The sequence below is a fragment of the Tetrao urogallus genome, assembly GCF_951394365.1.
Source record: "Tetrao urogallus genome assembly, chromosome: 13".
Classification (NCBI taxonomy): domain Eukaryota; kingdom Metazoa; phylum Chordata; class Aves; order Galliformes; family Phasianidae; genus Tetrao; species Tetrao urogallus.
Genome location: NC_136826.1, coordinates 3,884,199 through 3,911,219, shown reverse-complemented (window position 1 = coordinate 3,911,219; position 27,021 = coordinate 3,884,199). Strand labels below are relative to the sequence as shown.

Below are 27,021 nucleotides of genomic sequence, written 5' to 3'. Positions count from 1 at the left end.
TGTTGATGAGAGCAAATAAGGGCTGAAATCTAACTCGAATTAGATCCCAGGCACATTGGTCTCAGCGTGGTTCAGTTTCTGTGCTGCTTTTCTTGTTATGTTAAAATGATTGGAATTGATCAGATTTCAATTTAAACTTTAAAAACTTGGCTTGGCATGTTCAGTGACAGCATTTATCGCTACAAATGCTTTTAAGCATGTTTATATACAATAGTTCCAGGATATAAATGATCACTATTTAAGATCTGTCAAGGGAAAAATCTTCCCACAACTAAATATGTAACATTGACATTTGAAATCGGAGCAGGCATGGTTACTTGGCTCACACTTGTGCTATCAGCTGCTCTCCAAGAAGAAAAAGGAGGAAACATTTCTGTGGCAGGTTAATTGCCGAATAACAAGCAAATTCTGTCTCCTGACACTAATTATTCTAAATAAAATCAAACTGCACAGAACCCCTATAATGAAGCCATTCTTTTCACAGAATAACTTTAGTCTAAGTGGAAGCAGAATTGCAATTGGCATATTTTGATGTATTGAAGCAGTTCAGGACTCCCATTCCAATTCACTGTGTGTTCCCCAGCGCCCAGGTGGAGGAATTGTTTGGAGCAAAGTGCAGGAGGTGCTCCTGCCTTCCTGAGACATTTCCTCTGGTTTTTAACAGTTGACTCATGAGAGGAAGGAAGGAAGGGAAAAAAAAAAAGAAAAAAAAAAAGGAGAGAGACTTAAACCTTGAAAGCTCCCTCCGAACCAGGCAGAGCTGTGGTAGCTTCAGTGGAATGGGATGCAGGCTCCCCTTCTTTCTGTGCTGGCTACTTGCTGGTTCACTGTACTGCAAGGGAAGGCCATTTTACCTCCACTGCAAACATCTGAATGGATCAAAGGCTGGTTTGCTTTTGTGTGTTTAGAACACCACTTTATCCTTTAGCTCATCCCACACACAGTGTTTGAGTTTATAACAAATTTCAGAAATGAGCCCGTGGGCATGACTATCATAGATTTATAGAATAAATTGAGTTGGAAGGGGCCTTTAAAGGTCAGCTAGTCCAACTTCCTGCACTGAACAGGGACACTATAGCTCCATCATGTGCTCGGAGCCCGGTCCAGCCTGACCTTGAGTGTCTCCAGAGATGGAGCACCACTATAAACTGCCTTTATTCCATTAAACTTCTTCCTTATATCCAATCTAAAGCTCCTCTCTTCTTGTTTGAAACCATTTGCCTCTTGTCCTGTCACAACAGACCCCACTAAGGATTCTGTCCCCTTCCTTCTCACAGCCTCCCTTTAGGCTTCTCCAGCCTGCACAGCCCAATAGTTATGACATGTTCTCAGCTGAAATCAGCCAAAGGACGTGGACTGTTGTGCCACTAGCATCTGATTCGGACCCATTGCTCCCCCATGAGCAAAGCCATCACTATAGTCTCTATTCCAATACAAGCTGTTAAAGAAGGATGCAGCCACGTTGTGTGAGGTCTGTGCTAGGTGACAGAATCCCATGTTTGATTGCTGTTAGGATAGAAGTGATTGCATTTAGCATCAGCGCAAAGTCCACCTGCGGTATGAAGTTGCTCTTTCACGTGATGTGTTTCTGTATTCCTGTGCAGAGCTGTGTACCCTGGACTGCGGCAGCCACGGTGTGTGTTCGAGAGGAATCTGCCAGTGTGAGGAGGGCTGGGTGGGACCCACCTGTGAGGAGCGCACCTGCCATTCCCACTGCGCTGAGCACGGGCAGTGCAAAGATGGGAAGTGTGAGTGCAGCCCCGGATGGGAAGGGGACCACTGCACCATTGGTAAGGGGGATTTGTACCTCTGTAAATAAAATGAATGACGTTTTAACCAGTTTTGCAAAGATCTGCCAGGGCCTTCAGGACTCACGTTTTAGAAAAACGCAGAGCCAGCAATCAGAATGGCATTCACAGAATGGCAACAGCACAGTACTCTATTTAGAGGAAATAGCACCAAAGAATTAACTTTAAAAAGGAAAACCAAAAAACAAAAACAACCACAAGAGAGCATTGAAATCCTCTAAATTCACGCTGATTAAGTAATTCTTGCATTGTCTCTTGCCACAGCATTTGAGGATTCACACATTTTACTTTGTTCTAGAGTTGTTTTTTTTCCTGTAGCTGGGTTCTAACAGTATTTCTAGTAAATGTAATCCTCTCAGATCTTTTCAGAAGTCATTTCTCTGCTGTAGAAATGTAATAGTTATATGTTTACTGAAATGCAGAAGGTTATTTTGAGAAAATCTAACAGTGTTTCACCCTAAAATGTCTCAGAGCAATATTATTCATAAACATTTTAATTGTTTATAAGCATAGCGTATCTAATTTTCGAAGTAAACAGTGTGAGCTTTCATGTTTTCTTCCTGAATACAGTAGAATGTTTAATCTTTATCTTGATAATTTTAAGATAATTAATAATTAAGACAATTAATTCACTGACTCTAGAGTTTACTACATCAGATTTGCTAAACCTACTTTTAGATACGCGAAGAAGGAACGGCTTACATTATCAGAGATTGTGTAGAGCAAATCCAGACAGGACAAACATAATAACAAAGAGAAGTAAAGCTTTGCATCACTCTTACTCGCAGTGTAGGCACTGCACACGTGGCCCAAGCTTCCTCTGCATGCTTGTCATCAAATGGAGAACAATCACAAGCGCAGCATGCTTTGATCACAGTGGTAGGAATAGATATGATTGCAGTAGAAGGGAGGCACTTTATGTCTAACCAACAGGTGGCAAGCCATAAGCAAACGCTTTCTGTCTTTTTCATATTGGTACAGAAGTTCAATCCATCTCAGTTTTGTTCTTTTCTTTTTTAAGCTCACTACTTAGATGCGGTTCGAGGTAAGTTTTTCCTATCAGCATTGCAAAAGAATAATGAAAAGATACAAAAGTATTGGGAATTAAGTGTTGTGTTATATGTTTTGTCTGAGCTTCTGTACTGTTAAGTTGCCAAAACAGATCAAATATTTGTTCACAGAGATATATGTATATACAAAGAGAGATTTACAGAAAAAATATGCAGACTTTGTGCAGTTTTGTGCAGATTATGCAAATAATGTACTCAGCTCATTTGCAAAGTTATAGCAACGTACACATTATTCATGCAGACATCTGATGTGCTGCTACGTAAGTCAGATCTTTGTTCTTTCTTGCCATTGCAAAGTAGCAGAGGACTTGCTGGAAAAATTTGATCCTGTCTTCTGTGAGAAGAAAATATTTTTATTTTTTTGCCCGTTTTGTTTGATAGAGAGGGACCTGTTTATAAAAGCTGTCTTGGCTAGATGCGTGATAGAGTTCTCTTCAAATCGCTTGATACAAGGGTTAAATTTTGTGTTGTTTTGTTCATCTGATTCCCACGCCTTGCCTCAGGTCCTGCTTGGTCGTGGGAGTGTGAGTGCCTTCCCGTGCTTGGCTGCAGTCCCTCAGTCCTAGCCCTGCTGTGCAGAGCAGTGATGCGCACTGCCCCTTACAGAACTGCCCCGAGCTGAAATATCTAACTAACCAATATTCCAGAAAGAGCTGAGTGCTTGGTATCTATTTGTTATTTCATTTCTTCAGAATTAGATGATAATAAAAACATGTAAGCATTCATTTGATTACATTTATAGTCTTAGACAATAACCATACACAACAGCAAAATATAATCGTGTACAAGACATGAATTAACTCAGTAGGATGGTAAATTGAAGTGGAAAAACATCCCCTCACAAATCCTGTCCTTTTCCCCAGCTCACAAAAAGACAAATAATTGGGTTTTACAGTATGTCTGGTGGTTGCCAACCTCGAACTATTTTAGAGCAGTGAGTTCCAATGTGAGAAAACCATGCCACCTGTCTTCAGTTCCTCCTAGCGAGACTCAGACTCTCCTCTCTCTTTCCAGATGTGATTGATAAACTGTCCAGAGAAGGGGGGGGGGGAGAAAGATGATGTGTCTGGTGTAAGGTTGTTAGGAGACATGCTGCATTCGGCCTTTAAGTCACATCTGCCAGACCAGTTGTAGGCACTCTCCGGTCAGCCTCTCCCAAGCCTGAGGCCTTTTCTTTCTTCCTTGTCCTCAAAAGAAATTCTCTCTGGTCATACTTAACTGCTGATATTCACTCTCAAATTCAAGAGAGCATTGAAATCCTCTAAATTCACGCTGGTAAACTGGAGCCCTCTTAGAAAGGATGCTGCTTGCACTGTTAATCTTATTGCTGGGCTTTATTCCTTGTCCTTTGGCTCCATGCATGATAGGGCAAGGATTTGACAAATGTCTGAGCTGGCACTAGACTATGCAAGCAGATGGACATGTGAGTATGAATCCAAGAGACAGTTACTCAGTTACTTTTATAGGCAAGAGGTCTAGATGAGAATGTCCAAATTGCTATTGATTCAGAGTTTACAAGCATATAATCCAGGGGATACTGCAATCGCTGCTCCAGTTTTTATCTAGAACCAGCACCACTAAAGGGCAACTGTTTGTCACATTTGAATCAGCTCATTGAAAGAGGTAGAAATAGACACTGAAGGGAAATGCTGCCTCATTTTCCTTCTGTAGAAAGTCATTGTGTAGTAGAATAAACCAGACAGGCTTTTTCACATTCAGCTCAGTCTTTACAATCAGAATAAATAGATCACCTCGTTTCCCTGCAGCATATAGGATTATGTCCAAAAATGCCAGTTTGTCATTTAAAAATATTTCTCATGTATACCTTTGATATAAACATTGAGTATGTATATACATTTCCTGGTACACAACATTTTTTTTCTATGTGTAGAGAAAGAGATTGACACAGCAGGCTGTTAAGTAACTTCTTACACATTTATTCACTTTTTCCTGTGCACAAGAAGTTGCACACTAAAAAAATCCTCACTCCTCAATGACAAATGATTCCTGGGCAAGTATAAGTAGGGATAAGTACAGGTATTTTTCCATATTCAGCCAAGAGTGTGAATGTCATGCAAAGGAGCTGTATTGCTCTCTTTTTTAGGCAGCAAGGATTGAAGAATGTCGTTGAATAATTGCAACTTCACAGGAAGAGAAAAAAACTCCTCAACGATTGTTTCTTTTTTCACTTTTTCTTTTTTTCTTCAATAGATGGCTGCCCAGGTCTCTGTTATGGAAATGGCAGGTGTACTCTTGATCAGAACGGATGGCACTGTGTCTGTCAAGTGGGCTGGAGCGGCTCAGGATGTAACGTTGTCATGGAAATGGTGTGTGGGGATAACCTGGACAATGACGGAGGTATGATACATAATTCATGGCTCTGTTTATTTGTCACATCCTCGATTCCCATTTGAATCTATAGTTTTGCTGTATGTTTTCCTTTTTATCACAAAATATCAATGTTTTGTTTGTTTACTTGAGACAGTTGCTCTACAGACTTCATCAATGCAGTGACAGAATGGACCTTTTTGTTAGATGTTCTCCAAGGCAGAATTTATGTATGTGCCATACCTAGCATCCTAGGGGTATTTTTACTTGGGTATTTTCTAAAATATATTAAAAAAAGAATAAAAATCTTTTAATGAGTCATTTCTTTCACCTCTTCTTTCACCTTTCTTCCTTTCTTTCATCAGTGAATGGATACCCAAATGAAAAACCCTCTGTTGCTCTTGGAAGCAGTGAAACTGCTTCTGATAAGTTCTTTGCGATACCAGGCCGAGTATTGTAGGAAAAAAAGTTGACTCATTTGACTGGTGATGAGGATCTCTGGCTACAGAGCACTCCCTCTCAGGAAGCAGCGTTGGTTTTTTTTCCAACAAAAACATCCAGTCTTTATTTCAGACTTTCCAGAAAAGCAGCAGTATTCCTCACAGGTTGTTCTCAAAATACTGTTCCTATCTTTTTAGGAACACTTGATTTACTAGACAGTCAAGGAGGACTGTTGCTTCCTCTGCTTTTATTTGTCCCCATTGGCTCACCCCGTACCTGGAGCTGAATAGGTTTCTTGGTCAGACTGTGAATGCATCTGCCCCAAATATGGTTGTGTTCTTCCTAAGACTTTATACTGTATATGTATAATGTATATTATTATACATCTCAGTATCTTGGGAGAGATCTCGTGCCTCAACGTTGTATCAGAACTTAGTATAATAATTATCTATTTTCTTCCAGGTCATTGATAAATTAAACTTGATTGAGAGCCAAGAACTGAGGTCACTGTGGGACCTCAATAGAAACACTGTGACTCAGTGATGATTCCTCATTTACAGATATATTTTGAGACCTTCTGATTTTGTATCCTGTGGTCTCTAAGACCATGCTGTCCTTTGGCAGAGGCTTCCTCATTTCTGAATCCCATTCAAATTCGCCTTATACCTCTCTCATCCTTCCTTTTTTACCTTATTTCCAAGAGCACTGACAACCATGTCTCTGCCCACTCTCTCTGCTCCTCTATGCTAGTGTGCATCTCTCTTACACAAGGTCCCACAGCTGGGATCGCTGCCCCCCGCCTGCTTTCCCATCTGTCCGGTGCTCTCCCCTGCTGTCCGAGCCTCTGACTCACTCGTGTACATTCTTAAATCTGCCCACAAAAATCCTGTTTTCCCTGTAATGTATGTAAAGCATTTTCTGATACACTCTGAACTGGCTCCGTATAAACTGTGCTGTATTGTGATTTTCTATGCTTTATATTCAGCAGTAAAGGTGAGTTATTGAAAGAGTTGGCAGTCTTAACTCTAAATCTCCTTGAATTTGTCAGTTTAAGGCAGACACTTAACATCATTTCACTGCAGGTTTTAAAAGTAATTTTCTTTTTCTTTTTTAATGGTAACATAACATGTACTAGGACAGCTCTGTTGACGTTACAATTAGAGATAAGTACAGAGAGAAATATTTAATTAATTTGGCTAGTACAGATGGGCTAAAAGTAATTAAGTTTTCTTCACAATCAATATTATATAAGAAAAGGAAATAATATCTACATATTAAACCCACTTCTCTTTATATGTGAAATTCATGGGACCTGATTTGGACAAACTTAAATTAGAAAAATATCCCTACAGTCATTAGAGCTATACTATACCAGTTTTAATTTTACATGAAATCAGAAGCTGATTGCTATTGTTTCATAGTTGTGTACTTCTGCAACCATAAAAACAAAATTGGGAAGGAGTTGTGACATTATCTGCTAAGTTCCTCACGCCATGAGGTTATGCCTTAGACTATGAGATCATTATGGTGGCATGATGAGTTCCCATCCATCAGGCTACATAACAGGTTTAGGCTCATAAAGGTGGAGCCTATTAAGTTTTTGCCTGCAGTTGTGGTATGCTAAGAGTGTGCACTTAGTCAAGTTGCCAAAGTTCAGCTGGCAGGTAGTCACTTTGTAAGCAGTCAGTTATGATAGGATCACATACAGGCAGCAACACGTAGCCTAAAAAATTGTGCTCCAGACCTAATTTAGTGCCATGCATAGTCCAAATCATGGTATTCTTATCTAGAAAAGGTCTTATTTATTGCGGTCATGTTTAAATCAAGCATTTTTGTATCAGCTCTTACGAGGTGTTTTGTGCTTCGAGTCTTTAGAAAGAAGTTATAACCAAAGAGCGAATCTGTGGTAGCATTGGACAAATGCTACTTCAAACAAACTGTAATTTCAGTAGTTTCAACAACTTCTAATTTGCAGTTGCTCAGCATGATAATTTTGTGTAGATTTATTATATAGTACTTTCTGAGACTGAAAACCTGACATTGTTACTACATCAAAATACATGGTAGAAAAAAATATTTTATTATAAAAATGGAAGAGTTTAAGTGATTCCATCTTCAGAGATTAAATAATCTCATTTGTTAGGCGTGAAGAAGTATTAGCATTATGTATTATATATATTATATATGTGATCTGTAGCAATGGCACAGAAGTTTTAGGGAGGAGGAAGCCTTGAACTGTTTTTGTAAGACCTGCTATATTAAAGGCAAGCCACAAGTGTGCTCATGTGCATCCCAGCTCTGCAGGCACTGAAACACTGAGTTCCACACCAGGGCAGTTGTTCCTGATGGTAAAGTTAAACACATGCAGACCCATCTTCAGGGAGATGTTTCTTTTAGAGCTCTGTTAGTATGCTCAGTACTCACACCCTGACTGTATCAGAGCTGTACTGTTCCTTCTCATCACTCTCTGTTAGCTTTTCTCTCCTTGCAGAGTTAAGGGCATGTTTACCTGTTCAAATATCACTATAAATACCACTGGAAAGGTCTTAGCATTATAACAGATGTGCAACGACATGGTTTGCACTTGCTCTTGTGGAGTACATCTGCAGTCTGTTAGCACAGTGATGTCCATTAAATAACAGCAAGACGTCAAGATGTCCTTTACAGTGGGGTGTGCCTTTCCCCTGCTGCAGATTTCCTCGGCATTGCAAGTTCCCCATTTCTTGTTCTCACTCTTTTGTTATCATGACTGACATGATTTCATTTTCAATTTATAAGATGAGCATTCTGCTCCTTTGAGCAGGTCATTTTCTCTTGTCCTGCCATTGTCTTCTACTCTCTTTGGAAGCTTTGGTAGCTCCAAAGGTGAGCATCAGTGTCCCATGGCTGCAGAGCCTGAGTGCTGGGATGTGTGAAGAGCTGGGCACCATCCCACCACCAGCTTGCCAGACACTCTTCTGCTCTTCTTACCTGTGCTTACCTTGCTGCTGCACATGTGGGTCATCGTTACAACCTCAAAGATACAGCCTGTCATTCCCTTGAATTCCTTTGATACCGATCTCTGTTTTAAATTTGCTTGGATCACTTTTCATCATTTTTTTTTCTTTCCTGGATCAATCTTGACTGTTTGTTTTTAAGGAAAATACTATTTACTGCAAGCTTTGAATTCCCTTCCAAATACCCCTTCAGTCACTTCAGACAGTTATTGTAGCTTTCTCCAGGCTTTTCCAAGCACAAGAAAACATGTGACTCAGCACAGCCTTTGGTAGATAGCCATCGCTGCTAAAATATTGATGTATTCCTGACCCATCCATTGGTATTTTAATAACCTATCTGTCACAGGGATATTGAGTCCGTATATAAGTAATATGCTATTATTACACAATATAAATAATACTGATGGGAATGGTTTTTGCTGTTGCTGAGCAGCGAGGGCTCCCCAGGGATGCTTTTTTCTGAAAATATGATGTATTTGCACTCTGCTGCGTGTGGAAGGCCAAACAATACTACTGCCCATTGAACAGAACACTGAACAGCCTTTCCTGGGACATAATGTTGAGTTTCCAATGTCCTTATACAACAGCAATGTTTTCAGTTAACAGCCTCACTCTTTGCTGCATTCTACGCATTACAGCTGAAATTTGGGGAGATGTTTGGATTAATGCGTTACAAATAAGTCTCATTAACGTTGCTGCTGCCTGGTCTCTTCCAAAGTTCCTCTTTGATCCACTTCACCCAGATTCCTGGCAACCCTAATTGGGCTTAACTGAGCCTGTGGTGAAACAAGTTGGCACAGGCATTGTTTAAAGCTTATTTGAAATCTGTAAAAGAAAGCAAATGTAAGTTGAAGACTCCTGTGGATTTTTCTTCACAAACAACGAAAGTGTTGGACAATTGACTACATGAGTTTAATTACTGAAAAGCTCAAATCCCTCAAGACCTGGGAATTTCAGCATTGAGTTTTTTACATTGTTGTGAATAAGGAGTTCAGCGAACAAAATCTGTTTACTGAAGGGATAAACTTGCAGCTCATTTTGCTTTCTGTGAAAATGTTCTGGAGGTTTGTTCTCAGAGCTCCATCCCTGCCTTGCTCTCATCAGGATCAGTATGGAGAGTGAGAGCACTTACACAGGCACCACTGGGTCACTGCAGCAGAGAAAGCAAAGGGCACTGGTGCTGTTTATATTAAATACAGTTCACTGCTTGGGGATGGTCTTGATTTTCATGTGAGTGAGCACATATGTCTCTTGGTCCATGTGTTTGGGAGTATCCCTGTGTACATGTATGTGCAAGTGAAGTATGAGCATACAGGCTGCTATGTGCAGCATTCTGGTTTTCACAGTAAACATAAAACTTCAAACCTAAGTAGAGAACATTAGCAGTGCCTTCTCCATGTATGAAAAGGCTCGAAGAGATGAGAACTGTGCTCTTTGAACTTTAAAGCAGAAGAATTGCAATTTTTATTACTATTTGCATTTTGCTTGCCAGAATTTGATAATGGGGACAGATTATTAAAATCTGCAGTAGCCTAGTAATGTGGGAAGTAGAATCCAATTGAATTTGACATTTCCATATCCAGCCAATAAAGCCTCTGAGTGGTTTAATAGAAAAGAAGCTGTGGTGAAAGTTACTGCGCTTTGCATTATTGAGCTGGGGAAGGGACCAGTGCTGCAGTGGGAACTGCTTTGTTCTTTGCTTCCTTCTCGGTGACCTTCCCAGTGCCTCTCCAATGTCTTCATGGTATTCTGCCACCTGGAAACCAGTTGTGAACACCGATACATTTTCAGCATCATGTTGTTGCAACACAAATTGAAAGTAATTCGAGGATTGATGGAAAGATTCACAAAGCCAAGAGTTTAAAAGTGGGTGGCATGGAGATGTGAATACCGTGCCTGAAATATTTCACTTGTTCTGTGGTCTTGCTACTAGATTTTATGTTAACAAGTGAGATGTCACCTCAGCTGACAATGTACCTTTTCGTTTTCCAACCATTACTGTATTTTCTTGAGCTGTTAATATAGATAATGTGCTCAAATACAAACTATATAAAATACAGTTATTGTGAAGCATTCTCTCAAACCTGATAAGGAAATAGTTATATTGCTGGGAAGTAAAGAGGAGGGTCCATAGCTTCATTCCCAAGTTAGGCAGGTGCTGAGGGTGCTCCTCCATGTAGAAGAGAGATTGCTGCATAATCCATACATTACAGAATGTGCTGTACTCAGCACACACAGAACCCTCAGTGGCTGCAGTAGAGAAGGAGGTGAGAAAGAATTAATTTCATCACATTCATGTATTTTTTTCCATCATATTGAATACAAAATACTTGTGTAAGCAAGAAAATGCATTGTTTTCTTTTTTTATTGAACAACATTGTGTGATTCCATTGACACAAACTTCCGACACAATAAGTATTAATGTTATTCCTTACTGAACACTTCCTGAAAGGATCCTTCTCCCAGCAAGGAAATGAGCAAACCTCATCCTAGCACTGCTACAGCAGCGCAGAGAGGAGTGGTGAGGCTGAGAACAGAACAGCTTGTTTTGGCATGCTCTGCCTTCTCTTTGAAGTTGTTTAAATTATTTAAGAGTGCCATGAAGCACTTTTTATCCTCAAGTTGGTCTTTGTGGATTCTGTTTTAGCAATAATGTTAGCAGTATTTTGACTGCCTAGTTTATTTTCTTTTTTTTTTTTTTTTTTTTTTTTTTAAAGAAAGGTCTATAATTACCTTTTGCATACAAAGCAAAATACCTGGAAGTTGTGAACATGTAATTCTTGCCACCTCTCGAATTTGAAATTTGTCTCACCAAAATCTGAATCACTTTGTTATATAATCTGTACTGCACTGTGAAGGTCCTGACTGCCTTTTATGTAAGATAAATTTGAAAATGCTAATAGCAAACTAGAGTCATTTACACCCCTGTAATACATCCTAGCCTACACCTATGCTGTGATGCACTGTTTGTAATTGACAATAAAAACTCCAGTATACAGAGTCCCCTGCTGTATGAATTACAGTTTCTGCTGTTTGCAGTGGTTTGTTCATACTCCTTACCGTTGTCTCCTGAGATCTAATAGAAACCCTGCTGTTTTCTTAACACGCTAAGTTTTTTAATAATTTGTTCCTGATCTGAAAACTTAGCACATACACACACACACTAAAAAAGCACAAACAACTGTGACCATTGGTTGAGTACTGAAAATTATGTGTGTCTGCTATTTCCAAATGAATGAGTTTATAAATGAGATATTTTTTTCCCGTGTTATTCCCATGGATTAAAAATCTGTTTAAATAGGATTGACTTGTTGAGAACAGTATCTAAACATGCATTTACTAATTCCTTTTATCAGGTATGATGCTGAATTATGGTAGTAAATGACAAGAAGATAGCTAAACAAAAACTTTGCAGGAGACAGAAATTTCTGATTTATGAAATGTGTGTAAGTGGAGGCTTACGCTAAGGAAAGTCAGTCTTCATTTCTCTGTGCCACTAGATCCAAATAAGGCAAGCTACGTGTATGAGAAGACTGGGACAAAATGTCCTCAATAATTTTTATTCAAACACTTCTGCTCAGAAATCATAGAATATGTCATGTGGATTTATTCAAAATAAAATGTTTGATTTCTGAATTTATATTTGTAGGATATATATATGTATATATATATATTTTTTTTTATTAAAGCAGAAGACTAATGAGCTTTAAGTGGAAGAAACGATTTATTTTGGATAAGAGTTCCAAATTGGCCCCAAAGTAGATGTTTTATTATTTTACTTCAGCAAAGTGTAAGAAATTGATTTCACTTTTATGGAAGAAGATTCAACTTCCTAAATTCTGTTTGTTTGGGGAAAAAAAGAAAAAAAAAAAAAAAAGCTAAAAGTTGCATTATTTAAAACTATTATAGTTAAAAAATCTTCAGTACAAACTCTGTATCCATTTGTTGTGCTGTTAGTTCAAACGCCACCTTGGGTTATTCTGATAGGCTTCTGGGACTTCACACCCTTCCTAGTGGGAAACCCACCCCTTTCACAGCCCTGAAACACTGGAGAAGGAAATGAAACCAAATACGTGTAATTCAAGCCAAAATAACACCATTAGCAGAATCTGTATGGGCTTATAAGATGGTCAGTTTGCAAAGAACAGATGACAACTGATTCTGCTTGGAAAACAGAAAGCGGTTTTCCCTTTGCCTGCTTCCTTTAAGTACACAGCATGAATGCCAAGTGCTTGTTGCCAGACGTCAGCTGTTGACCAATGCAAAAAAGAATGAGGATTCTATTAGAGAAAGCAATTGTAAAGAATTTAATTGTTGCCTTTTTAGCTGTTTATTTTCTAAGCAAATCTTCAGATTCTAATAGTTCTGAGAATTTCCACTTTTGCCTCTTGCATAAGTGAGAGAATCAGGTCAGCTCAGTTCCCACATTGAATGGCTTGGTGACAAGGAAAAAATTAATCAGAGGAGCTACAGCAGAATAAATTACTCCAAAATAGCTTCCCCACAGATACTTATTCTGGAATAAGCATGTCTTTTTAATGGTGGGTACTCGTTCTGCCAGACCAATGTTTTTCACATTTCCCAGGTACACAGCAACTCGTGCCTTGCAGGGAGTGCCTGGGCTCCTTGAAGAAGAGCTGTCACTGCTGGAACTGCTCCACCAGTACAGACCTGACCTGAGTGGTCACAGCCTGCCACATCAGAGCCCACGCAGGGTTCTTCAAAAGTATAGAGTAAAAGCAAGGGATTTTACTTTCTTCATTGCCTTTTCAAGTCTTGTAGAATTCTTGAAAATATTTGCAGTCTTGGAGGGGGTAGTGGTAAACTTGGTGCTTTTTTCTGCTCAATTCAGATATTTAGAGTATAGAATGACTCACTTTGGACAAAGAAAGGGGAAGCAATAGGAATAGGTGTTTTTTTTTCTTGCAATTCCAAGTTTGCTTTTCAACCCAAAAAATACCTTTTTTTTTCTTCCTTCATGAGAGCATATTGAAACTCTCTCCTTTGGCTCATATTGCTTACTTCTCCTTCTATTTCATGTGTGGCTTTCTTTAGAGTGGAGATCTCTTATTATTTCAGCTAACAGATTTCCCAGCAAATTTAAATAGCGTTTTAGGTTTTCTTGAATATAAGGTGACTGCTACTCTCAAAGTCAATAAGCTCAGTATGGCCCTGTGAAGCTCCTCTCCCACTACTAGCAGTTGCCTGTTGCATTCCAGGACTGGGGGAATATGCAAGAGCTGACCTGTAGCTATGCCAGCTTTGCCAGACCTGAGGGGCTTGGATTATTGTTATTAGCTATCTCCAGTTGCCCTTGTCTCATCATCACAAGAGCTAGCCTGCACTATCTGATTTCCCAGCTGCAGTAGCAGAGATTTGTTAATATTTTTTGCTTAGCCAAACAATTACCTCGCTCAAGGTCAGGCAAAGATTTTCAGGAAAGCCCATTTCATTATACTTGTTTGTTCAGTTGAAGAGCTTTTGCTTTCTTTTCAAAGTGAATATTTTATGCTGTTATTTACTGAATACTCACATAGTGCAGTGAGCTCTATTGAGAAAAGAGCAGAGTTGTCTGAGAGCTGGTCTTGCACCCATTAAAGTCAATGACAAAACGACAGCAGCTTCTTTGATAATGCAGTTTGCCCTGAGGAGGTAGGGTTTTATAGGCACAAAAGTGTCGGCACAAACAGAGCAGGAAAAGTCAAAGTTTGAAGTGAAAATATCTGACAGTACGTTGATGTTGTAGCATTCCAATTTTAACACAAGGGAAATCCATGCAGTGATATGATGACTCCACACTTACACAGGCTGACCTTGTTAAAAATACAAAGAAGAGATGCCTTTTTTGAAGGTTAAAGGATATGAAGCCTTACTGTTCCTTTATATGCATTAGAGTGTTTGTCAACCCAAGGAAGTTAGCAACTGATAAGTCACGAAATGGATTTTTAAGAGGATAGTTGGACATTTTACCATACCTTATTAAATCTGACAGTTTCTGCTGAAGTATGTAATTTAAGCAATTTGGACGTCTGGGCTGCTGATGGAAGCAATTAAATGCTGATGGCCCAATTTTAAGTTTTATTTAGGTGTTTAATTTAGATTTACTTCAGTGCTTCACTTTGCTTTTAATCATAAGATTTGGACATTTAAGTAAATTACTGTCACCCTCGAATATAGCTGCAAGTTTCTCCATGAAGAAATGTAGATTTTTGAAAAATCAATTATTGCTTCAGTTTTTCGTGCTTGAGGAGTGAAGGGAGGAGAAACAGATTTGTTTTCACTCGCCAAATTTCCTTTCCTTGGGCATACATCCATGGGGAAGACTGCACCATTCAGGTCACTGGGATAAAGCCTGTATGGATGTGTGAATTTGTTTATCACCAACTGCCAAAGGACTGTAGTCATGAATCTGCCCTTTTGGGATCATCTCAGTATTGCAACCAATAAATGAAAACAAACATCCTGAAGCACGTCTAAAGCTATCATAGGGCTTAAAATGGAAGTTAGAAAACTGCTACAAGGATCTTTTTTTACTACTGTAGTAAGGATGCTCATGGAACTTATATAACATTTCAGATTTTCTTGTTATTGTAGCCTGCTTAGTGAATGTACATCCTTCACAGGTGTGAACATACAGTAGGGGACAGTGAGGGAGATCAGCTGCCCCATGTGGCAGTATTGTGTAGTGATTTTCTTCTGTTTGTTCTGCAGTCCCACTCTTCCCTGGTCACTGGGTTTGTAACTTCTATTTTGTCATTGTTACGTGGGGATTTTATGAGGTGGTACAGTGTTAATAATTAGAGAGAAACATCTACCCAGAATTAAGCATGTATATAAATGCTTTATTGAGTTTGAATGTATCATAATCAGCATGCCTTCCAATTGATTAAATACCTCCTCTGCTTTCCAGTAGTAAATGCTGTGCTTTGTTCTCAGAATCACTCAGTCCTCTGAACTTTCTATTCTCTTTGTTTCAGATGGCTTGACAGACTGTGTAGACCCTGACTGCTGCCAGCAAAACAACTGTTATGTGAGTCCTCTCTGCCAGGGTTCACCTGATCCCCTTGACCTTATCCAACACAGCCAACTGCCTTTCTCTCAGCATCCTCCAAGGCTCTTTTATGATCGAATCAGATTTCTTATTGGGAAGGAAAGCACTCATGTGATCCCAGGAGACATCTCATTTGAGAGCAGGTGAGTTTTATTCTAGATGTAATGCCTCTGAATATTGAGAACAGCAAGGAAGTTACTTGACTAGGAGAAAGTGCTATGTAGATTATGGAGAAGTCTTCACTGACAATCCAAAAGTATTTTAAAAGATAGCAAACTTTGAAGCCCCAATAGCTGTGGGTCTTCCTTATCATATTCTCATTGTTACCCATCTAGCTTATAAAAGCATCACAGTAACTCATCAAATTCATCAAAATCATCACAGTAACTTATGGATCCAAGTTGAAGGAGGGAAGATTTAGGTTGGATGTTAGGGGGAAGTTCTTTACGAGGAGAGTGGTTAGGCCCTGGAACGGGCTGCCCAGGGAGGTTGTGGATGCCCCGTCCTTGGACGTGTTCAAGGCCAGGTTGGACGGGGTCCTGGGCAACCTGATCTAAATGTGTATGTTTGGTGGCCCTGCTAGGCAGGGGGGTTGGAACTACATGATCCTTGAGGTCCCTTCCAACCCGGGTGATTCTGTGATTCTGTGATTCTGTGAACTCTACTATTCTTATTAAAAAGACTGAACTGCTGTGAACTATCAGTACTTGAAAAGTAAGTGAGGGGATGTTCAACTCTTTGTGCTGCAAATGCACGTAATGGCAGGAAACAAATGTCTTGAATTCATATATGCTACTCGATAGAATTTGTTTAGTATTCAGAGTAATAAATTCAATGTGAGTTATTTATGTATAATCTAGCTATCTAATTAACAAACTTGCTTTTTTAATTACATATGCATAAAGAGTATGAATTTAACTATCTTGTGTTGCAGATAATTCTTATGCTGTCATGTAAACAGTAGTGTGTGATTGTTGAGTGTTTTGGAGATTGGCTTGCCCTTCAATAGGAAAAGCGTGCAATAGAAGAGGAGCACTTACATGCTCAGAAACCCAGTAACACACATTTTCTTGAGCATTTGATATATAGGGACATATAAGTTTTTATGCTGTAGTTCACCTGGGAAGCTATAACTTACATGCTGACAAAGAGATCTACAAATCATCCACATCACCTAACTATTACCCTGTCAACTAGGCATATACATTAGATAAACCATGTTCCAGTAATAAGGGCATAAGATTTTTTTATTTTATTTTCAGAGCACAGTAAATAGCACTTAGGTTACAACCTCAACTTCATTCCATAGCAGCACACAAATTCAGTGCACTTTGTCTTTGTACTTTATTAATTATTAATAAAGTAAATATGTAAACAGAGTCTTTATTGATCTGTAATACCTAGACGTTTAATCAGTATTAATAACGAAACAGGATGTTATAAATATGTAGAACAATAGGGCATGAGAATGAACTGTGTGAAGAGCACCACCTGACAGAGATGGGTCTTTCTGAGTACAGCACTGATGGAACAGTGCCATCGCACCTCCTACAAGATCCTTGGCTGGCTGTACATGCCATGCAGCAGACTGCAGTTTAAAACAGAAGTCACCAGTGAAAGATTTTCCTCATGGAAATGTCTCACCATGAGGTGTTTTCACAGAGGAGGTTAGCACTCAAGTCGCCTGAATGGAGTTCTGTGGCATTGCAAATGTTAGCAGCCGGATTGCACGTAATCCCATCACTATGCTTTTGTAGATATAAGGAACTGATCTTTTAAAGCTATCATTGATGGGATTTAACTTGGATTTAAAAGCTTTTCCTGAGTGTTTCATTTCTTTACCCTAGTGTCTGGTATGCTTTAGGAGAATGAAGAGCATTGAAGGTCTGTGTGTGAGCAGCAGCCCATCCTTGCCATGTTTTCATACTTCAGGCTTTATAATATAAAGGAATGTGACTTGTAGTTGGGCCGGTGCATTGTACACACCCCAGATGTCATTTCCTCACTTGGTAAAGAGATCAGAGATCTTTGGGATTCTGATGGGGCTGCTTCTGCATTTCGAGTCAGGGCAGTGCCTCGAGATTTGCCCTGCACCGTGTCTCTGGGGTTTTGTCAGCAGTGATCTGCCATGTATGGGGCACCCTAAGGAGTTCATCGGTCTACACTTCACTTGATCCCCAAGTCTTCCAGGCTGTTGAAAAATTGCTCATCCATAAGTCACACATTATTAAAAACTGCCGGAATTTTCCTTAAGGATCGTGGATAAGCAAAATCTCAGAAGGAAGCAGTAGCCTAGCAGCACTGTATCTGTTCAGAATCTTCCCCTGACATAGTCAGTCTGGTTGTCATCTATGTCTGTTTGTCTCCTGGGAGTTAAGATTATAGGGAAAAAAAAACAAAAAAACATATAGGTAGATTACTATTACTACTGTAAATACATCAAAAATCTGTGATCCTGCCTATCCATAGAAGACCAAAGAATATTTGAGTTTTCTAATCTCCTTTTGGCTACAGCTGAAGAGGTTCTGTCTGTGCAGATGATATTAACTCTTGGCTGTTTGCAATGCCATATTTGTAGCATTAGTGGTTAAATGAGAAGTTCTGTAAGGATTCATTTATTTCAGAGCATTGGCATCCATTCACACTGGTGCTCAGATACAGAATTTTGCAAAGTCCTAACTGGCTTTTTTTTTTTTTTTTTTCCTTTTTCCAAGTCTCCGAGATCATTAGGAGGATCATTAGGATTACAGAAGAAATATCTATTTCTTCTTCTATCTGAAAACTGATGTTCTCAGTCTTCTGATGAAAATGACATTGTGAAGTGTATTACTGTATTGTGTGTCAGAGGTACTCCAGTATGGGTGATGTTTACATGAATCTCACTGTAGATAATGCTGATTTCATGTTGAATTGCTTAGGGAAAGCTATCAGAAAACAGCAAAGATTATCTCTGTCCTTAAGCCTGAAAGTGTTTGGTCTCTGCCATATTCCTGGCATTTTCATCTGACATACTAAAATGAGTAGTTCTGACAACTACTGGGACGTCTGTCCTTTTGCATCATAGACTTTATATTAGATCTAATTTTTTAAAAACTAGGCTTCTAGAGCACAGTGTTTGTTCAGTGCATAGACCAAAATTAGTATTAAGGAACTCATTGTTTTCAAAAATTACATTTTCTTCTTGTGTCGTTTGCGCAGGGTTTTTGACATGCTGCTAACCTGAACAGTGGCATGCTTAAAGGCAGATGAGACAAATTCTGAATAAATGGAAATGTGCTAGCTTACATCAGGAATGATTTTGAGCCACTACATGTAGCATGGTGTAGAGGATTAAAATGTTTTATCAACTTCCTTTCTCAGGAAGATTTTCGGCTTGTTTCTTTGCTGAGAGTTTTTAATGCATGCTGCTGGCAAGCTATTTGACTCACTGCAAATTGCCTACAAAAGGGGTCCAGTGCATGGTACTGAATTAATTACCCTTCAAAAGCTGCTTATAGCAACACTGTCAGCAGGAAGAAATGAATGTACCTTGCTCGCCTTTAGCTTAATTTCTCTGATTGAAGTCTTTAATCAGAAATGTAATACAGTAAATGACATCTTCTGGTAATGTGACACTTGCGAATTCACACGTTACTTGACGGAGTTCCACATCTGAGCTTAATGTCTCAGCCTGAGGTGCTCAGAGAATATTGGAAGCTCAACACACTAAACAAAAGCAGAAAAATAGCAAATAAGAAGTAGCAGAGCAAGACAGAACGGTGGTGGAATAATGAAGTGCTTTACAAGCAGTGAAAGAATGCATCTGGAATTTTAAACTGCTGTTTATATTTTAAATTAGAGATGTCAGACAAACTACATGGCAGAGATCGGAGAGTCACAGAGCTGAGCTCCTCACTTTTACGCACAGAATGACCATGAAGCATTTACAGAGAAATTCTACTTTTTTTAGGCCACCTACAACTCATAGGAATCTCTGCTTTCTCTCAACTGCTCCCTCTGGAGCTACAGCTTTAGAACAGCATATCAGGGGACTAGAAACATTTTTAATGCATTGAAAACACAAAGGCAGCTTATCAAGGACTTGTTCCCTTCCGAAATACTCCGAATTGTAAAAGTCATTTTTGCACTCACTATAAAGTTTAAACATCTGAACAACCTTACTCCAAGATCGTGCAGTCTTTGCAAGTTAAATGGCTGTAGGATGAGTGGTATGAGTTGTTACCCCACATGAGAAATCAAAGCAGGTCAGTCACAAATGTATTGAATAAGCCTTAGAGGCTGAAAATACAAGAGGAAAATGCAGCACATTGTGGAGGCCTAATGATGTTTAGAGTTTTCTTCATTAAAATTAAGAATACCAATGAGCAGTAGCAAGGTCCAACAAAGAGAGTGAATTTCCTCACTGAGGCGAGGAAAGAGTGAAATAGAGGTGGAGTCAGATGACTGAGAGGAAAGAGCCCTAAAAACTCTGTTCAGGAAAGGAATTAAGCAAGATCTTCTGCAAGCCAGTGCGCTCCATTCGGAGTGTGGTCATCTGCTCTGTGAGCTGTCAGGACTCGGGGGAAGCAGGGCCAGTGGCTGCAGTGTGGGGGTGTTTTGTTACTTCCCAGAGCCCTGCAGATTCATGCTGGCCATAAAGTAACTGAAAAAGGTCTTAATGCCTGCAGTAAATGCAAAAATTAGAAGTAATTCTGATCAAACGCCTAGCTGAAGATTTAGTAGGTGCTGGTAATTCAAAAAGAGGCCAAAGAGTGAAGACTCTTCAACTTGAGTGGGTAGTAAAAAGACAGTAAATAATGAGAACAAATGTGTCGACACAAAGGAAGGTTTAGAACATATGAAATCTAAAAGAGTGGAAAGACAGTTCAGTACAGATAAACGTAGAATAATGAGTTTTAGGAGTCTTTATCACATAGTGTAAATGTGTGTGGCTTGTAAAATATGATGAATAAAAAAAGGAGCAGGAAGTTGAAAGATAAGTCTCTTAATATTATTTATGAATAATGAGAAGTGAATGAATAGAGGAAAAGAATTGTGTATGAAATAATGAAGACTTTGATGAGTTGTTATCACAGAAATCTGTACGCTTGATAAAATATGAGGAAATAGTGGAGTCAGAAGATAGATCTGTGGAATGAGGATCAGTGAATGAACAAACAGGAGTACTAGAACAACGTGCTGAATAATGATGACTCCTACAAGTCTGTCTTAGACCCACAAGCTTTTTAAACATGGACTGCACTAATAACAGGATTGGAAAGTGAGAGATAAGTCTGTCGATGTCAGAAATGCGAGAAAACAATTGGAACCAGTAGATACTATTCTAATACATCAGAGAGTAATTGAGCCTGGCTTTTCTTCTTCAGTGAGTCTTGAGTGTCTGTTGAAACACACAAGAGTTTGATTGCCTTCAGTGGAGCAGCAGACTTTGCCCACAGCTCAAACCACAACCAACTTAGTTAATGTAGGGAGCAGAAAGGTGCGTACTGACACTAGTGCAGCATTTCCCATTCCTCTGAGAACTCTCATCTACTTTGCTTATAATTAGTATCTTTTTATGTCCTGGGATTCTTACTAGCAGCTATGGTGAATAGCATACAGAAAAAGAGGTTGTTTTTTACCAGTTGCATTTTCTCAGGTCACAGTCAACTCAATTTGATGATATCATAGCGGTAAATTATTGTTCTGTCAAGTGGCTTTGGATCTTAGGAAACAAGTCCAGATTTTCAGAGATTTATGGTCTCTAATTCACATATATGATTTCACTGGATCCTGATCAATTAGTCTCTCAAGGGATGTTTCTTAAGTTTATATACAGACTCTTAAATAATTCCCACTTAAGGCCCCATATTTTCCCTTTTGGTTACATATTCACACCACAAAGTTGTTGTGTTCCTATTGGGGTCTGCTGCAAACTTTCAACTTGAAAGGGAAACATTACAATGTCTAAATTTATGCTTATTGGTTATAATAAATAATACCAGTTGTCTTTATAGACATCCTAATGTTTTTGACCCTACGTGTCTTAACGTTATCCAATTACTTCTGCCTACACTGTTCAGTTCATTGTGTGAAAGCCTATTTCCAGGAAATTTGTGCAGTTGTGTCATTAGATCCTAAAGCCTGGATCCTTGCAGCCAGCAGAGCTGTGCTAATGTAGAATACCTGAGGGCACGGGGCAAAATGCTGAAAGGTATTTCAATGGAATATAGATGTGTAAGAAAATCTCACCAGGTCTTAATTTGCACAGTGAGAATATTTCATATGTTATTCTTCATCCTTGATGGTGTTTTTCTCCTTTATTCTTCAGTCTTCAAATTTATAAAAGGCCAAAGCTCAGAGAGCATTCTAAGGTGAAAGTAACAGTCTTAAAAGACAACAGTACAAATTTAGCGTGGACAGAAGGAAAAAATTGTCATGAGTAAAGCACTCATACAGAAGGATTGGAGTGAGTTATCTGGTGAGGATATAGACAAGCATCTGTCTGGAGTAATGTAGGCATAGTTAATCTTACCTGAGGCAAAGGAACAGACAAGATTAAGTCTTGTATTTCCTTTCAGCTTTCATTTTGTATGATTTTGTCAGCCTATATTTGGACCCACTTATGATTTCACTTTCCTACCTGTTGATTTTGGTGCATTCTGTCATGCTGCCATATTCCATCCTCTTTAGTGGAATGGGAGGATTTTTATGCTGGAAAATGGCAACAAGTTCAACATGTACTACAGGAAATTTCAAAGGGCATAACCTGTTCAGGTGCTCTTTAGATTTACCAATGTAACTTTCTGAGGTTGAACTGTGATCATGTGTCTCACTGCTGCCTTACCGCATTAGTTCAGCTTTTTTTTTTCTAACAGGCAGCAACGCCCTGTTCTAGCAGCAGAGAAAGAGGTTTCATTCTCCCCTTTCACAAATCATCACCACTGGAGCTGCAGCAAACTAAATCAGTGAAACATTTGCATTGATATTCAATGGCAGAACAAATGGTGCCTTGAAATGTAGACAGAAAGGGAAATGCATTCTTGATACACTAACGATTCATAGGGCAACCTGTGCGACTGCTTCATTATAATGTTTTTTCAAATCGATCTTTTGGGCTTGTTTGAATTTTCATTCAAAATCAAGTCATGATGACATTACAGCAATTCTCCCTGCTTGGGGCAGAAGCGTAGCTCAGTTTCCGAGTTCAGTACCCTTCTCACTGTCCTGATGAGTCTGACGTTGTTGCCTCTATGCTTTTTCTTGCAGACGTGCATGTGTCATTCGTGGCCAGGTGGTAGCAATAGATGGAACTCCTTTGGTTGGTGTGAATGTCAGCTTTCTACACCACAGTGAGTATGGATATACCATCAGTCGACAAGATGGAAGGTGAGATTTTTATATACAGTCCAGATTATTTTTTTTTTTTTTTTAGTTTGGATCTATCTACCTCTGCCCCTTCATGTGCAATATTCTCATAAAATTCACTCGTCAAAGTGTGGACTCAGGATGCCATCTGACTCTGCTTTGGTAGCATACCTGTTAGAGCTACCTGTGGTAAAGAGGCAAAGAAGAAAGGGAAAAAGAAAAGAAAAAAAAAAAACTGACCAGAAACAAGATTAGTGACATTCAAACACGTGGAGTCAAAATCTGACAATAATGCTGCACCAGCACATCCCTGACATTTGAAAATGTTCAGTAGTCAGGCTTTCCAGACTTTCCAGAGAATTCTCTGTCTTCCCTCTTTTTTCTGTCTCCTGTTATAAATCTGGGAAGTAGTTTATTGAAGTGTCAATGAAGTTAACTCCTTTAGCTGATCGTCTAAGCCATACAAGTAAAACTGGGGACGGAATCTTCACGGGGACAGAACTGTCACGCTGTTGCTTTGCATCCTGTCCAGCATTCCATCCCTTCCCTGACCTAATCGACTGAGCTTAGTTCTCAAAGACAGATGAGTTCCTATATATTCTACATTGCCCTGCAGGGATGGTCACCCATTTGCAGTAGGATCATGATGTACTCTTAAACTTCAGATGTATTAAGCTTCTACTGGCTTCATCTTTCTTGGCTGTGTTACGAAAGACAAGAAGCCAGAAGCTCTCTTCCTGCAAGGGAAGAGTATAATTTGTCACTTTTTTGTTTTGTTTGTTTGTCACTTTATCACCATAAGGAGCATGCATATTTATTTTACTTTACTTTCTTGACTTTCACACTATTGAAAGTTGGTAATTACCATTTCTTATTTACACTAGTCTGGATAAAATTGTTGCATGGAAATATGCTACCTGTATTTTGCTGTGAACGTAATCGGTGTCATTTGAGAAATGTGATGAGATATGCATAATTAAGCCTGACTTCTTATCACAGTTTGTTACCATCAAAAGTCTCAGAAATAGATGCATTCAGTAACACAGACAGTGAAGTATCTATTTACATATTGTCTTCTGTTGCTTGAATGTGGATGTCAGAAACTCAGAAAATTAACACTTTGTATCTTGCCTCCTATGTCCCACTGCTTTGAAGCCTAGATATTCCAAAGGTGCTTCAATGTCACTTTCAGAAGTTCACCTGCCTTATTTACAAGAGCTGATTCATTGCTGGTTCAAATAATCCGCAATTTTCCCAAAATCATATCCTGCACAGAGGGGTCTCTTATTCAGTATACTCTCCTGCAACTTTCAGAAAATGCAAAAGGGATATGTTAAGAAAAGGCCTACCAGACTGTTGGGCTTCTTATTCTGCAGACCATACCCACGCAGATTATAAGTGTCCCTTTCCTGAGCTAGGGATTTCTTTTTCTATAATCCAAATCAACTAGGCCCAGATTCTTGTTACAGGTGACTTGTTATTATCAATTCTAGTTGATAAGTTGTTGATGGCCCTGCATGTGGCAGGGGGTTGGAGATTCATGATCCTTGAGGTCCTTTCCAACCCTGGCCGTTCTGTGATTCTGTGATAGTAGAGGGGAGAGAGACAGAAGTGCAGTGAAACACTGTACCTTGCTATTGATGCCTATAGAAAGGATCTGTGGAGAGGTGAAGCTTCTTCATGAATACTGTGGTAACATCAGGAAGATACACTGGAATGATTTTACCTGGTAAATTAAGGACCATAATGAGCAATATAAAGTTTTTTGTTTGTGATGCACTGAAAGTTCTGGTAATGTAATGTTAATACAAGAATTAAGAATTTTGTTTTGTCTTTTCCAGTTTTGACCTTGTGGCTGTGGGAGGCATCTCTGTCACCCTGGTTTTTGACAGATCTCCTTTCATATCTGAAAAAAGGACACTTTGGTTGCCTTGGAATAGATTTGTCATTGTAGACAAAGTTGTAATGCAAAGAGCAGAGTCAGATATACCATCTTGTGACGTCAGTAGTTTCATCAGTCCAAATCCTATTGTACTCCCTTCACCCCTGACAGCATTTGGAGGCTCCTGTCCAGAAAGAGGAACTGTTATTCCAGAGCTACAGGTAATGAAAATACTTTTAAGTTAACATTTTTGGTTGCTGAACAAGTTGTAAACAATGTTAAAAATTACCATTCCTCATCTTCGTTAATGTAACCTACACAATTATTTGGTGATAGTGACACGGAAACATTTCCCTTTGGCTGTTCTGCAAATAGCAGTGAATTTTGACACTGAAAGCCAAACAAGACCATGCTTGTTAAACTCGGTCACCCAATTACTCCTATCAGTGAAGGATCATCTTACAATTTTATCAAACATTTCTACTGAAGGCTTACATTTTTCTGATCAGTGCACATTAACAGAAGAGCACATAGACCTCAGATCTACACAAGTTTAAAAAAAAAAATTAAAAGAAGGGTTTCACTCAAGTCAGTCATTAAAATTGAATTCAAAAGTTGCAGTTTCAGACTTTCAAACCAGTTTGTAGATGTGGAGTATGGTGAGTGTTCTCTGTACATATTCTGTTTTAATTTCTTCTGCTGTGAAAACACTGCTACCAAGTAGGGAGCAATGAAAGCAATGAACCGTTGTGATGTTACTCATCGCAGCGAGGTTAGCGTAGATCTCTTCAGTACTGTTACACAAGATGCTTTTCTCCTTCTTCACATTTTGTTAATATTTTAAAATACTTTATTCCTTCATTCAAAATAGAAGGAGGAGAGGGGAAGTCTTGTCATGATTTATTATTGAAATCCCTATTTATTTATAGAAATGAACAAAACCATTCCTAAGTTACAGATGAACAGTACAACATCACCATACATCAATGTGAGACATTCCACAGAGTTCCTTAAAGACTCCAAGGGATTTTTCATCTGTTCACATCTTCTTTACAATGGCTTCTCCAGCGATATGTTAGCTGCTTTTCTTTTCTATTATTCTTTTCAACATAGAGCACTTTTAATATGATCTTTCGGATTGTTTACATTTAAATATCTTTTATTCTCGAGTCTCTTTTATGTGTTTAGTACCACTTTGTATTAATCTTGCCTTTAACTGCTCTTAATAAAGGTGATGTATGTAAGATGCCCCACAAGATACAGCAACACCAGTTTTAGGTCGCGTTAAACTAAACCCCACTATTAGTGTATGTTGTTTCCATGGAATTCAAGCAGTAAGATCAGAAACAGATCTTGGTTCAGCCAGCTGGTGACCATCGTCAAAAAACATATGAAGTGAAGTAATGAACTGAGAAGAACTAAGAAATTAATAACTGATGTGCACCAGTAAGAAAAAATGGGTTACATTACTCCACACGAGGTCTTCCTGGTTGTTTCTTAAAAAAAAAAAACAACAATGAGGTCCATAAAGATGCAGTCCACTCAGAGGGAACTTGGCCCCTGTCTATTTTTCAGCATTGGAGGGTCATTAGAGTGTCAACTTGTACAGTACTGGGAAAAGAGCAAAAAATAACCCAGAATAATGGGAGAATGAAGTAGATTAGCATGTATTAATGCACGAATATTTCTTCCTGCTTTTCTATTAAAAATAAGAAGATGTCAGATGTATGACAGAGGGGGCAGCTGGGATGTCAGCAGGAAAGAAGGGGAACACTGCAAATCGGGAGCAGCAAAGGGAGCAGGATTTCCCTGGCAACACTGCGTTTCATATGTTGAAAGGACAAGTGCTGGCAGGCCTCCAGCTGTACTGCAGCAATGCTGTGGCAGTGACACTGTTGCAGTACATAAATAAGGATGTCATGAAAGTGATGAAACTTATTGTTAAACAACAAGGATGGGAAAATGGGAATATAAACAAAACAGTTTGTATTTTTTCTGAACTCAGCTAATTTAAGATTGTGAGAGACTGGCTTGTTACTGAAATTCACTCAAATCACTGACCTTTTTAAGGTTTTCAGAGTTAAGGTTTTCAGTGGCT

The 27,021-nt window shown here is 39.0% G+C and overlaps 1 protein-coding gene across 2 annotated transcripts in view; it reads left to right on the top strand.

Annotated features, from left to right (window-relative positions):
* Window positions 1-27,021, top strand: part of TENM1 (teneurin transmembrane protein 1) — a gene marked incomplete at both ends in the record, with an annotated part of 228,455 nt that overhangs the window by 136,636 nt on the left and 64,798 nt on the right. The window contains 6 exons of one of the 2 annotated variants that reach the window (XM_079541734.1): window positions 1,605-1,790; window positions 2,830-2,853; window positions 5,090-5,236; window positions 15,621-15,837; window positions 22,943-23,062; window positions 24,883-25,144. In XM_079541734.1, the coding sequence (XP_079397860.1) occupies window positions 1,605-1,790; window positions 2,830-2,853; window positions 5,090-5,236; window positions 15,621-15,837; window positions 22,943-23,062; window positions 24,883-25,144 (956 nt within the window). The remainder of the gene's footprint in view (window positions 1-1,604; window positions 1,791-2,829; window positions 2,854-5,089; window positions 5,237-15,620; window positions 15,838-22,942; window positions 23,063-24,882; window positions 25,145-27,021) is intronic. The other variant, XM_079541735.1, reaches the window with a different exon arrangement.